The sequence below is a fragment of the Achroia grisella genome, unplaced genomic scaffold (assembly GCF_030625045.1).
Source record: "Achroia grisella isolate CSIRO2021 unplaced genomic scaffold, CSIRO_AGI_Agris_v1 utg821, whole genome shotgun sequence".
Classification (NCBI taxonomy): domain Eukaryota; kingdom Metazoa; phylum Arthropoda; class Insecta; order Lepidoptera; family Pyralidae; genus Achroia; species Achroia grisella.
This window is the reverse complement of record NW_026713035.1, coordinates 4,666,066-4,680,613: the sequence shown is the minus strand read 5'-3', so window position 1 is coordinate 4,680,613 and position 14,548 is coordinate 4,666,066. Positions and strand designations below refer to the sequence as shown.

Genomic DNA, 14,548 nt, shown 5'->3' with positions numbered 1-14,548 from the left:
TGTACTTCTGAATGAAACATGGAGACAAACCTACTATAGTTTAAAAATACACTCAAAGTTTTTCGTGTGGTCTAGATTCAAACTCACAATATTTGGTTCTAAGTCTATGTAATAAACCTTTACAACTGCCTAAAATGCTAAACAGTGGTAGGCCCTCAGCGTCCTGAGGATTTTTCCAGGTAAAATAAGGGATACGCAGTTATCTTTATGCGAATTTACCCATGTCAATAAAAGGGGTGAGTCTTACAGTAGACTTTCGTCTTCATGATGAATTCCCGGGAAAATGAAAGAAGTCCATTATAGAAGACCTTTATTTTCATGAGGATTTTTCCAGGTAAATATAATAGATGGCCTCATAGTAGGTTTTTGTGTCCAGATTTTCCTCGGTAAAAAAGAGGTAGGCCTTATAGTAGGTTTTTATCTTCACTAGAATTTTCCTGGATAAAAAAGAGATATACTTTATAGTAGGTTTTTGTCTCCACGAGGATTTTCCTGGGTAAAAAAGAGGTAGGCCTTATAGTAGGTTTTTATCTTCACTAGAATTTTCCTGGATAAAAAACAGATAGACCTTATAGTAGGTTTTTGTCTCCACGAGGATTTTCCTGAATAAAAAAGAGATATACTTTATAGTAGGTTTTTGTCTCCACGAGGATTTTCCTGGGTAAAAAAGAGGTAGGCCTTATAGTAGGTTTTTATCTTCATGAAGATTTTCTTAGATAAATGATAGAGGTAGGCCATTATAGAAAATCTTTGTCTTCATTAGGATTTTCCCTTGTAATAAAAAAGTGGTAGATCTTATAAATACAAAATAATACTACTAAAAATGCAGAACGAATAACCACTTCAGATAATTGGCAGCGATTAGCTTTAAAACCTATTAATATCGTAGATTTTTATTGTATAATAAAATTTTATTCTATAATAACTGTTTATTATGCAATAAAATAATATTGAATAATTTATTGCCAAAGATGTTCCAAGAAATATTAATTGAAGTGTAAAGTTCCTGAAAGCCTTGAAACAAATAGCGTAGGTTAGTGCATATTCGTACATTTACGTAGAGCTGAGAGCAATTTGACGGAGTGATTTCTCATAGCGGTATCAGTTATAAATGGTAACTTCATATACAATGCTAGAGTATTAGAGTTAAATATACATATACCTTCAAAACTTTTATCATTAATAAAATTACACATGACATTTTGGATCACAAACAGGTTCCCATGACTGTTGTACCAGATGAGGTAATTTAAGGTATTGACAACTATCGACGTCGCGGTGAATGTAACAGTTAAAATGACCACATTTCGAAGAGAAAATTCTAACTGTTATTATTTTTTAAGGCGAGTCTACCATCAATTTATGATTTTATATAATTAGTCATTATAGTATTTGGTATTTCTCCAGTAGTAGATTAGAAAATTTAAGATCAATTAGAAAAAATATAAACTATAAAGAGAGATAATGAGATCTTCGCTTTTACTTGGCTCTTCATCCGTATTTGTCATTATAGAAGACTGAATAGAAAATTTTATCTATTGTAGGTAATTAGTTTGACCTACAATATATAAATTTATCAAAAAAAAAAAACATTTTTAAATATAGCACGTAACTGCGCAGGATTGGTGTCGACTAAATTCGATCTTGTGAATTCTAGTCGAAGATGAAGTCGGGGGCTATTAAATACTAGACTACGAGATTCTTATTCAAAGTATATTAATCAAAATGATGAAAACAAGTAGTAATATTCATTCTAAAAGTATAAACGATCGAATATTATAATATTATTTATAATAATAACAGAGTCTCGACACGATTAAGTTTATGATAAATAAAGGTATTTACCTCTCTTGACTCGTTTCGACTACGTTACACCAGCAGTCTGCTCGTGACCACGGCTAGTGTAACCCAGTCGAAACATCCAGAACGAATCTTTAGTTGCCATAAAAATTATTCGTGTTTAAACCAATTTTATTATACTTTTTTTTATTGAGCATATTTTTGTAACTCTTTAAGTTTCTGCGTTTGAGCTTTCGGGTTACGCTCGTTTCAGCAGAGTATGTTAAGTGTTTTGGAAGTATTTTATTTGTTTTGTTTATAGTTTATACATACATACATTTGTTAATACTAATAGTTATGTTATTATGTGTAGTTTAGATGATTATATATTACATATGTATATGTATGTATGTATGTGTTATTATATAGATAGTTTGAATTTTATTTATATGCGTGTGTTATTTTTAGATTTATACATGTTAATATTTACAGACGAGTGACTGGATTTGCGATGTCTTATTTTTAGGAGATGGAATATTTATACTGATAAAATATTTGCGCTTCTTGGTATCTATCCTTTTTTTATCTTCTTTTTTTAGGACATGTTTATTTTTTTTTGTAGGATTATGAAGTATTCGTGATTGTGAAAAGAAAACGATACATACCCGTTATCTCTTTTTTTTACATTTTTGAGTGATCTCCGTGTTTATGGCTTTACTTTGAGGAGATGTATTATGTACACTGATTAAGTATTTGTGTTTGTTGGTATATATACTTAATTTTTTTTATATTGTATATATATATATATATATTTATAAGTATAAAATTTATGAGTATTAATTTGTATCTCTCATATCTTGACCAAGATTAGTTAAGACCCGGTTAATAACATTAATAATTTGTATTAAACACGAAACTTTTAAAAAACGACATATATTTATTTATTTATTCATTTATTTCAGGCAACTACTTTATAAAACCTTAAGACTAACATACATATAATATAATATTTAAAAACTATAGTAAGAACTTTGGATCTGCTTAAAATTGTCCGCAATAAAAGTCCTTGAACACGCAAAAAGATCACTACCAAGCGCTTCCTTTGAACGACGGACTTTTAGCATGCTCAAGTTCGTAATTTACGCTGGTAGCTGCATGCAGTGAAAATAACGAACACTTCAGTCGTAGACGTGTCCGATAAATTACAAGCCAAATATTTAGTAAAAAAAATATACTAGAATCCTTTCGACGCAGAGAGAGATCTCTGCGTCGAAAGGATTCTATGTAGTATATTTTTTTTATTTACTGTATGATTATAATATTTGTTATCAGATTATTCTTAAAGATCCATAGTGTTTATATATTGTTAACCGTCTTAACACAGCCAACCAACTCGTGAAAATTAACATTTATATAAATATTACTTATTAATGAAGTAAACTATATAAGAACTGATTTATTTGTAATGAAATTGGTTTAAATATATTTGCCATAAAAATTATCCGTATTAAGACCTGATTGACAATACAAACAAATTTTTATAAACTAGCTATTCACCCCGGCTTCGCATGGGTGTACATGTATTATATATATAAATATTCCTCTAGAATCACTTTATCTATTAAAGAAACCGCTTCAAAATCTGCTGCGTAGTTTTAAAGATTTAAGCTTACATAGGGACGGACAGACAGCGACAGCGCATTGTTTTATACTATGTTAGTGATATACACTTTTGAAGTGAATATTATTGGTTGTAATCTATAATACTAAAATTGTCGAAGTATTAAATATCAGATAGATTACCAAGCAGTTTCTATGGTAACCATTGGAGGGTTAATTGCGTGCAAATTACACAGTTTGGTTTAAGCGATCTGATTTCAACATCATCCTTTATTTCTTGACTGGTATACAATCAGCTAATAACAGGCAGCCTTATTATGATAGCAGAAAGGGTCATAATTGAACGCATTTGGAGGGACTAAAGCTTTACGGGTTCAGATGGCAAATTTATTAAAATTATATAATAACTAGCTATGCCCGCGGTTTTATCCGCGTGAAATTTATAGCTTATGCATTATTCTGATGTGTAAGCTATATTACTGCAAAGTTTCATCAAAATAAGTTCAGTTGTCCCATCCATACTCACAGACTTTCGCGTTTATAATATTAATAAGATAATTATCTTTATTTGTCTCAAACAAAAACTAATACAATTGTTGCCCATAGAATAATAAAATTTTAAAGTAATGAAGAGGCAAAACGGTCTATAACTCTGTGAGGACAGTGAGTCCACCCTGACCAGAGGGTGGGTCAAAGTCATTAATAGTAAAAAATCAACGATTATGTAAATCTCATTATGTAATATTTAATATATAGTATTATATATATTTATATGATGTATACCTATTCCTACGTAAAATCTGTCGGTCAGTCTGTCACTGTAAAATTGTATCAAACAACCCCCGTATTTTAATTAATCATTATAAAGTTATGATGTAGTGACAGTAATATTGCCTTCTTCCCACATCCACCTACTGTTGGTCATGATCTCCATTTTGTTATGAATACCATACATATATTATAAATGCGAAAGTATGTCTGTCTATTTATTTGTTATTTTTCAAGACTTGCTAAATAAATTTATGATATATAAATATAAAAGATATTACAAGGATGAACACAGTCTAATTTTTATCTTAAATAATAGTCGTATATAAGCTGCTAAAGGAGCTAAATGATGGTGCAGATGAAATCGCAGGTAACAGCTAGTTTTGCATAATCATATCCCAATCGTGGACAATCGTCCATGCGATGGACCGACCAAGTCAAAGCAGCATTAGGCGGTCCACTCCATGTGTATACCAGAATGGCAACCAGAGACAAATGGCGAGCTGTCGTATGCCGGATGAGATCTGCCACTTACACCACTGCATATCGACCATAACTGTTCTGTCAAGAACATCCCGAATTCTAAGTGAAAGAGATCCTATTTTAATCTATTACTTTCACACCGTCTATAGCAAGGCTCTTAAACCCGCGGCCCGCTGATGTGTTTTCTACGGCCCGCCAACAGCATAAGCCCACTCTCAATAATGACAACAATTAAGTAATAAAAAGTATCTTTAATATAAAATAAAAAAAATCCTTACAAAAATACCTATTGTACAGCCCGCTGTGCAAATTTTTTTTTTCGGACTACTCTATTGCTGTTAGCCGCAGCTGGCCTTTACAGCTTCACCGGACGACAGGGGGCGAGTGCAGATGGTACTCCAAACCCACGGAAGGACTTATGGAGCGGCTGAAGGCCAACTCCCGCCTGACGGAAACGACTTTAGTCTGAGGGCACCACTAGGGGTTCGAACCTCGGCTCAGGCCGTCGTAACATCGATCCTCGTTGAATTGGACGGGGGATCGATCGTAGGGGCGACGGCGGGCGCCGGTGTGGAGCGCCCGGGCGGTGGGCCCGGAGGTGTGTGAGGTTGTCGTCTTCGCCGGCGAGGACGGTGTCGTGTAAGTGTGTAAAAGTGTTGTCGGGGTGGAACGAGTGGGCCTTGGAGAGGTTAACTACCGCTCTGGGGTCTTGCCTTGCCTCGGGCGACGTTGGCGCGAATGTCGGATATTACTCCTCGGTGCATAGTCGATCGTATTGACTATAAGCGGATTTGACTAAAAGCGGGTTAAATAAAAATGTTTTTGGTCCTTGATTTATAAAACGTTGAAGACAGCTATTGTATAGGATGTAGACTGATTAACAAGTTGGTCACAATACATGAAATAAAACGAGACGGCAATATTGAATGTCTTAGTTTTGTCATGCTGGCATTACTATTGAATCGTTATTAATGAGTTCATTTAACGCTTATTCAAGCCCGTTATTAAATATAAAGTAATAATAATAGGAATACAATAAAGAGATTACAGGTCATATAGAGTCATATTTATTTTCAGATATGGCAACATATAAGAGGTATCTGATCATTGCGGTCACTAGTTTATTGTACAAGAATGTAATTGATATGATAGATACGGTGGTAGCTACGGCCCTGACATCAACTCACCAGTCATAATAACGTCGCAAAAGAAACTTCCATAAATTAAAAAAAAATTTGGTACACTCACCAACAACATCAAGCCTCGCTGTGGCAGTCTGGTGTGGGTATGAAGGCGCGTTTAGTATCACCTCGCAGCTGTAGTTACCACTGAGAGTCGCCGTTACTCGCAGTAACACCACGTGAGTTTCATTAGATCTTAACCTCTGTTAAAAAATATAAGTATTATATGTACATAGTTTTAACTATAAGCTCAGTTTGGACGAACCTCACCGATGATGCCATTCTATTTTTTTTATCTATTCTAATGTTGTTGGCCGCAGCTGGTATTACAGCTTCACTCAACGATAGAAGCAAGTGCAGATAGCACTCCAAACCAACGGAAAGACTTATAGCGCGGCTGAAGGTAAATTCCCGCCTGACGGATAATACTTCACCATGATGGCACCACCATGATTACGAACCTTGGCTCAGGTCGTCGATATTTCGTAACGAACTTTCTTTTCCCCGTACGTTGCAGGCTCATGGGCAAAAGTAATCACGTACCATCAGGTGAGCCGCAAATTATTAAAAAAAAATAGCAGCAGCCCAAATCCTATCTGACGAATACGATTTTTGTCTGATGATACATTAGCTTAGGCCTACGTTGGGAACGTAGATCGTTGGAAAATCTAACTGAAAAATATATTACGATTTAATATTATTTTTTTTACCCAAATATCTTCTTTTATTTATATATTTTTTTTAAATATCATAAAACATGTGCTTTACTTACATCAACCTTAATTCCATTGACTGGCATTACTCTAGTCGTAGGAGCTTCCAATGGGGAATACCTGTAGAACTCCTGAGCTCCCTTGTACCATTTGACTGAGTAAATACCATAGTCGTGCGTCTGGTAAACACACTCCATAGTGACATTTCTCCCTCTTTGAACGACACGCGGCGTTATTCGGAGTTCAGTGGTGCGGAGGCCGCCGGCTTCTGTGAACAAACGAATGATTTCATTAGTCCTGGAGCTCTTCGTCTGCAGTTTGTAGCAAACCATGCGGAACTTAGTCTCAACGGTTGTCTTTGTCGTTCATATTAGATTCAGCGATGAGTGAAAGAGGCAGATTCATAAATTAGATTTACTGAATAGCCGCCAGTAATGTAATAAAATAATGTGTTTATTTGTTGTTTGCTTTAAAATATCTCTTCAATACGCTTTATTATTACAAATTAGGTATTATTTTGTACTCATGTTTATTAATATAATTCAAAGTAGCTCTGTATACTTTTACGGCATTGGTTGCCTAGCAGTTTACTACACCGTTTAGTCGAGGATTCGATTCCTAGCATTTTTACAATAATTTGTATATGTATACACAAACAAAAATAAGTTTGTGTCAATCTGGGTATTTTTTATGTACTTTATGTAAATATTTACAAAAAAAAATAACAATGTATTTATCACGGCTATCTGGTACCAATAACACAAGCTCTGCTTCCTTGCGACTAGATTACGTTATTTTGGTCATGTTTACAATAATACAGATTAATTTTTAAATTCAAACTTGGGAGAAAGAGGGCCCGCCAGCATATGCTATTGCAAAAGCAAATAGTCTAATCAGTGTTCGCATCCCAAACAAACCAGTCCCCACAAGCAGCACCCGTTCACGAGTATGTCGGATGAGCCAGCCATCATTGCACTCAACCATATTTGAGGGAGCACATCGACCCAGCGCCACAAGTTAGAACTTTATAGCGAACATCTAGTCCCAAGCGAAGCAGAGCTTATGTTATGGGTACTGGACTTTTTGTTAATACATACATACTATACATAGAAAATACCCAGACCGATACAAACAATCATACTCAGGAATACAAATATTTGTATCGCGCGAGCTACCGAACCAACGACCATCGGAAGAAGAGCGGTTCGCTAAACTGCTGGACCACCATCAATAACTTGAGAATAATAGAAATAATACTTATAAAACAGCCGAAATCTTCTCTTAACGTCGCTTGGCCAGAAATTGAACAATACCGTTTGGCAAGCAACAGTCTGTTGCCATAAAAACCTTCTGGCTCTCTAATAAATAACGTCACGGCCAAAAAGCCAACAAACAAAGCCACTTAGATCCACAGCTATCATTAGCACAATTTCCCCCATCCCACCCACTCTTGGCTGCGTCTCAACTTGGTAAATTTCATTTGGTGACATTAATCTTGCTTTATCGGCGGAGTGATATCTTACTAGTTCAATAAAAACATTAATCAAATACTAATATTGTGGAAACTACAACTTTTAACATTAGCTACTTACCCAGTGTTTAATAGAGATGGGGTAATATTGCTTGCAGATGTATATGTTATTAAAGTTATTGACCCTATTGTATCAGGATGGATCGTTATAAGTGCAGAGGAAGGCCAAAAAAGAGATGGATGGACTGTATGAAAGATATCTTAAGAAAGGGGAGTAAATAACGAGATGACTGCGAAAAGGGACGAAGGAAGAGAAACATTTATTACTCCGACCCCAAATAAATGGGAAAAGGAAGAAGCAGATGATGATCAGATAGTGAAAGAATGTTGTCTGTTCTATAAACCAATTTTATATATGTTTCATTTATTGTTTTGGACAATAAATTTTTAGTAGTATCCAAATTTCTTACACCTCACGCATCCACGCTCATACTCTCTTTATCACACATAGTGTGGTTTCATACACACATATATACCACACAAACTATCACATATACTTAACACTTTAAACTAAAATATGTATAACTTGACTCACAAAACACGCTATTAATATTCTTTAAGACGTATAATATAGTACTGCAAGATCCCGGAGAAATTCTAGAGGTCTACTGTACAGGTTACGATCTAGTTCAGACTCCTGACTCACAAGAAATTACTTGAAAGTTAAAAACATAATTTATGTACATTGTAAGGTTCCTTGTGAGCAATAAATAAAGATTATTATTCTAATGATTATTATTCACTTGAAGATAATTATGATCATGATTATGGTTGCCGTGCAAGACAGATATCTAGCAACTTTTCTCTATAGGTCGTACCTTACTGTGTTCCCCCGAAACAGTTTAAAAAGCCGAAAAAGTTTATTACTTGAACATAATAATACCGCAAGTGTAAGTATATCTATTTTAATAGTACAATAAGACATTTATACTCTCACTAAGTTGCGAAGATCTCAGCGAAATGTAGGTATATCAAATTTTGCTCACCATAAACGCCCCTCTGATCTATTTCCCATCCAATTCAAACGGGGATCGAAATTACGACGGCCTGAGCTGAGGTTCGAACCCCTACCCACTGGTCAAGGTACCCAAGGCCAACTCCCGCCTTAGTCTTAGGGCACTCCCTAAGACTAAGGCGGGAGTTGGCCTTCAGCCCCTCCATAAGTCCTTCCGCGGATTTGGAGCGCCATTTGCACTCGCCCCCTATCGTCCGGTGAAGCTATAAAGATCAGCTACCGCCAACAGCATTAGAGTAGTCCGATAAAAAAAACGTAATAATAGATAAGAGAGAGGTACTTACGCAGATAAAATTGTATGGTCTACCTCGGTATAAACATATACAAGCGGTTTCATTATTATTGCTAACAAGTCCTCAAAATCATATTCGACCTGATTAAACAAGTGACTGTATCAAACAGAATATTATACGAGTAAACATCGCACAGCGTTGTACCTACCTACTTTTCGAATAATATTTGCCATTTATGTATAAAATTTATATTATAGGTAAACTAACATAAATAATTACACAAATAGACTTGTTAGAATGCAATTACGGATAATTCCATGTATTTGCAGGAGATAGACAATACATGTAAAACTATTTTCAATATTAATACGTACCTATATATAAGTTATAACATTTGTATATATAGGGAGGCTGGGTGGTGGTTCATATCCGATGTACCATTACGATATTCGACTGTCATTCATTTTAGAACTTTAATTGTCAATAGAATAGAATAGAAAGTTCTTATCTACGCCACATTTGAAATACTGTCTCATCACACAAAGAACAAGCAAGAGACTTACGTGTTGCTCTTTAAACAATTGTAACTTTACATTTTTAGTTGAAATGTGTGAATACAAACTACCAACTAACACTAATTTATTCGTTCATTCATTCACAGCTCCACCGACAAGAGCTACGCTCTTGTCGGTGGAGCTCTTGCTACTTTCTGTGATCTTCCATCATGCTCTTTTTTCTTGATGCGGCACGACCCACATTTTGTCCCATTGATTCATTGGAGTCGAAATATTAAATCAGTCATAGTGATTAGAGCAGACCAGTAAACTTAACTAGTGGCTGTCGAATGGTCGAAATTCGGAGATAATTAACAAATTATTTTTGTGCGTGTGTGTATTAAATACATGGTAGTGTCTGTTTTTTTATTAATTGAAAGTATTTTTATATAGAATTTAAAAAAATATAGCAATTGCACTCCTATATATAAACTACATCAACGCCATCGCAGCCCGGAAGACGTCCACTGCTGAACAAAGGTCTCCCTCAAAGATTTCCACGACGATCGGTCCTGAGCTGCTCGCATCCAATGCCTTCCAGCGATCCTGACCAGATCGTCGGTCTACCTTGCTGGAGGCCTTCCCACGCTACGTCTTCCAGTCCGCGGTTGCCACTCGAGGACTTTACTGCCATATATAAATTACAAGTGTGCGAAATTAGAAAGAAAACCCTATTAGACATATTAGTTAGAAACCAGTAATAAATCTTACATATAAAATTCTCGTGTCACAGTTTTCGTTCTCATACTCCTCCGAAACGGCTTGACCGATTCTCATGAAATTTTGTTAGCGTATTGAGTAGGTCTGATAATTTTCATCCCCCTATTATTTCATTATTAATTCATCCCCCTAAATGTTAGGGGTATGAATTAATCAGATATCCACGGGTTAATGCGTTATGTTACTCTTATTATTTTATATACATTACTAGCTGTCCCAGCAAACGTTGTTTTGACTTAAAATAAAAAAAAAATTAGGGGTAGTCCACCCCTAAATTTTTTGTATATAATGTATATAAAATAATAAGAGTAACATAACGCATTAACCCGTGGATATCTGTATTGGTTTTACTATCATTAATTCATATCTACGTACTTAAATACATACTACATTGTGAAACTGTTTGTATCCCAAATAAAATTAAAAAAAAATTACATATTTCTCCTTCCACGCAATTTTCGTAGAAATGGGTACAAAGTTTTTGCTTCACAAATCAATGTAATGATTGATAAATGTGTAGAATGTGTAAAGGTAAATATGTGTTATAAGGTTTTCTGTGTCCATAATTGAATTAGGTATACTAATTATAATAATGTGACGACCTCAGTGGTCTAGCAGTTTAGCACACCGCATTACGACCGATGGTCGCGGGTTCGATTCCTCGCACGGTACAAACATTTGTATTCATGAGTATGATTGTTTGTATCGGTCTGGGTGTTTTCTATATATAATATGTATATATTTACAAAAAAAAATATCTATGTATATGTATCAGTTATCTAGTACTCATAACACAATCTTTAGCTAGCTTAACTTGGGTCTAGATGGCGCTGTGTGAATTGTCCTGAGATTATTATTAAATATTACTAATGAAACATGAGTATGAAAGATATATCAGCTCTCCAAATTTATATGATGCAAACAACACATGTATACATAATGCGTACGTCGTAAGCTGTCAGATCTCGTATATTTTTCTCTTGATGCGATTATTCAATATGAATGATGTTATAAATTTACAGACCGTAATAAATGATCATTGTATATTTACTTGGGACCAATATTTTTTATTCAATTCGATCATGTATTGAACGTAACTTTATTTTTAAACTCAAATGTTTTGTTTTTCTGACGGGCTCGGTGGTCTAGTGATTTAGCACACCGCCTTAATTGCGATGGTTGCAGGTTCAATTCCTCGCACGTCCAATATTTGATTTCGTGAGTATGATTGTTTGTATCGGTCTGGATGTTTTCTATTTATATTATGTATGTATTTAATAATATATCTATGTTATTATATAATCCATATACCCTGGTATATATATGATGGTCGGATACTCATAGCACAAGCTGTACTTAGGTTGGGACTAGATGATGCTTTGTGAATTGTACGGGGTTATTTATTTCAAGAGAAGAATAGGTGATATGAAGCTCGTGAAATGTACAAAATGGTGTGTAGATAGACATAGATTATTATGACAAAAAATAACTACAAACTAAAAATATGAATAACTAAACTTTTACATTATAAATTTATATCGAGCGCAGTGATGGCTGGCTCATCCGTCATACTCGTGAACGAGTGCTGCTTGTAGGGACTGGTCTGCTCTTATCACTACGACTGATTTAATCTTATTGCATATTTATATTTGACCCAAAAAATTAGTGCTTGTTGGTAGTTTGTATTCACACTTTTCGACTTGTAAATGTAAACTTACAAGGATTATTTAAAAGAGCAACACACAAGTTTCTTGCTCGTTCTTCTTGTGATGAGACAGCTTTCCGAACGAGTGGTAGATAAAAAACAAATTGTTATGACTATTCAAAAGTGCTTAAATTAAGTTTATTTGAATAAATGATTTTCTATTCTATTCTATATTGTTATCGTTATACAAGTTACATTTCTCATTGATCTGCAGCAAACTTGTTTCTATTTCGAAAATGTAATTCGCTGTGTAGAAATAGTGGAAATATCAATTTTTATTTATTTAGTCATGCATCACAATGAGATTTTCTATATTTCTTCTCTTGCCTAGAAATACACAGGGGAAATATGCTGAAAAAACAATGAATACGAAACTAGTGTGTTTGTACACCGATAAAATATGATATAAATAACTTTTTTTTGTAAAGAAAATGCATACGAATGTTTTAATAATCTATTAAGTAGGTTTATTTCCAATGTATACATTTTTTATTATAATTAAATTACTATTCTACTATAATAACTAATAGTCGCAGTATGAATGAATTTCCTTATATATCACACGATAAGTATCATTACATAGTATAAAACATAGTCACTGTCGCTATATGTCCCTATAAATTAAATCTTTAAAATTACGCAACGGATTTTGAAGCGGCTTTTTTAATAGATAGAGTGATTCAAGGTGAAGGTTTATATATATAATACATGTACATCCGTGCGAAGCCGAGGCGAGTAGCTAGTTCTATATAATGTATATGTTCTTACAATAATTCCTTGGTTACCCGTATAAGGCACAGTCACTTATTCCAAGTATAATACTGAAGTACTAAATATTTTTTTAATCCCACTTGTTAGCTTAGTAAGACCGTAATAAACATAATTCTATTTCAATACACAGTCAATCGTTATTTTATTATTGGCACAAAGCGCACCTGCTTCTGTACAAGTGGCAATATTTTCTCGCTGTCACGTTTCTTTTTTCAATCCCGTGATAGGGCCGCAGTGTGAGCGGTAGCGATTATAAAGCTAAAGACCATGTAATCGCTATAATTTAATTATAGGGATGATTATTTTTAGAAAATAAAATTGTTATTATTATATATAAGATTCAATAATACTGTATGATAGTAAATATTTTGAACAATAATTCAATTAAAAAGTCAAAATTATATGTTTTTTTTATAGTTTTCTACTGTAGTGAAGTGCGAATTAAATTCACATCTCTATTATACCATAATGTAGGCAGGTAGCTAGATATATATAATACATATTTATATATATCTAGCTACCTACTCCGGGATCGCTCTATTGACTGCTGAAAACTGCATTAAAATCAGTAGTTCAAGTGATCTAAGCGAACAGACAATGAAAGCGTCTTCATTTTAAACTATGTAAAGATGTAGCTTTACTATGGTCTTAATTGTAACATACATTTAGATTGAGTGATATTTGCAAAACTAAATATGAAAAAAAGTAAATATTTAAGTTAAAATAAAGAATTCTTATTTATTTAAAATGAGTGAAGTTATCGAATAATAAAGACGTAAAAATGCAAGTATATGAAGATTTCTTTCCTTTTTACTTTATTTGTAAAATTATCACATAATTTAAAATAGAAATGACTGTCAAAATTAATAGTTAATTAAATATAAATACAGTTATAAAAAAATTCATAATTTAAATATTAAGATTGGGAACATTATTATTGGATTATTTTTGTCTATACTTAGAATACACATTAATCATTTATGTGTAACACATTATATAATGAAATACTTATGGTGAATATATTTTTACAATATTTTGATCCTATTTAGAGAATATTGAAGTAACAATCGCTGGCAGTTATGCTTATGCTTATGTACAATTATTAATAATCGCACAAACAGTGATTACCCGCTAATCGCTCGCAACGGGACCCCATCATATTTGTTGGACAAGAGTACAGATTGCTATATCTCCTTCTGAAAATAATTCAGACTGTTCAATTGCTTTTTTTCTTTTTCTTTACAAATATACATTTCTGTTCTGTTTGAAATAGCAAGCGCTAATGTTTCCGAAGCGAAATACGAGTATCCGTTAGCAAATTTGATTTTATGCAAATAATATGCTGCATATGCGAAGAGGTTTTATTTAATTCTGTATTATTTCTAATATGAATCGTGTTGATATATAGACACTGGAATATAATATACAATATAAAATACTATAATATACATTAATTATATATATTATAGTATTTT

The 14,548-nt window shown here is 33.7% G+C and overlaps 1 protein-coding gene across 1 annotated transcript in view; it reads right to left on the bottom strand.

Moving 5' to 3' along the window:
• Positions 1-14,548, bottom strand: part of LOC131852009 (uncharacterized) — a 120,637-nt gene that overhangs the window by 45,895 nt on the left and 60,194 nt on the right. Inside the window, exons 2-3 of the mRNA XM_059202576.1 lie at positions 6,604-6,812; positions 5,899-6,034 (exon numbers count right to left, since the gene is read on the bottom strand). Coding sequence (XP_059058559.1) covers positions 5,899-6,034; positions 6,604-6,812 — 345 coding nt within the window. The remainder of the gene's footprint in view (positions 1-5,898; positions 6,035-6,603; positions 6,813-14,548) is intronic.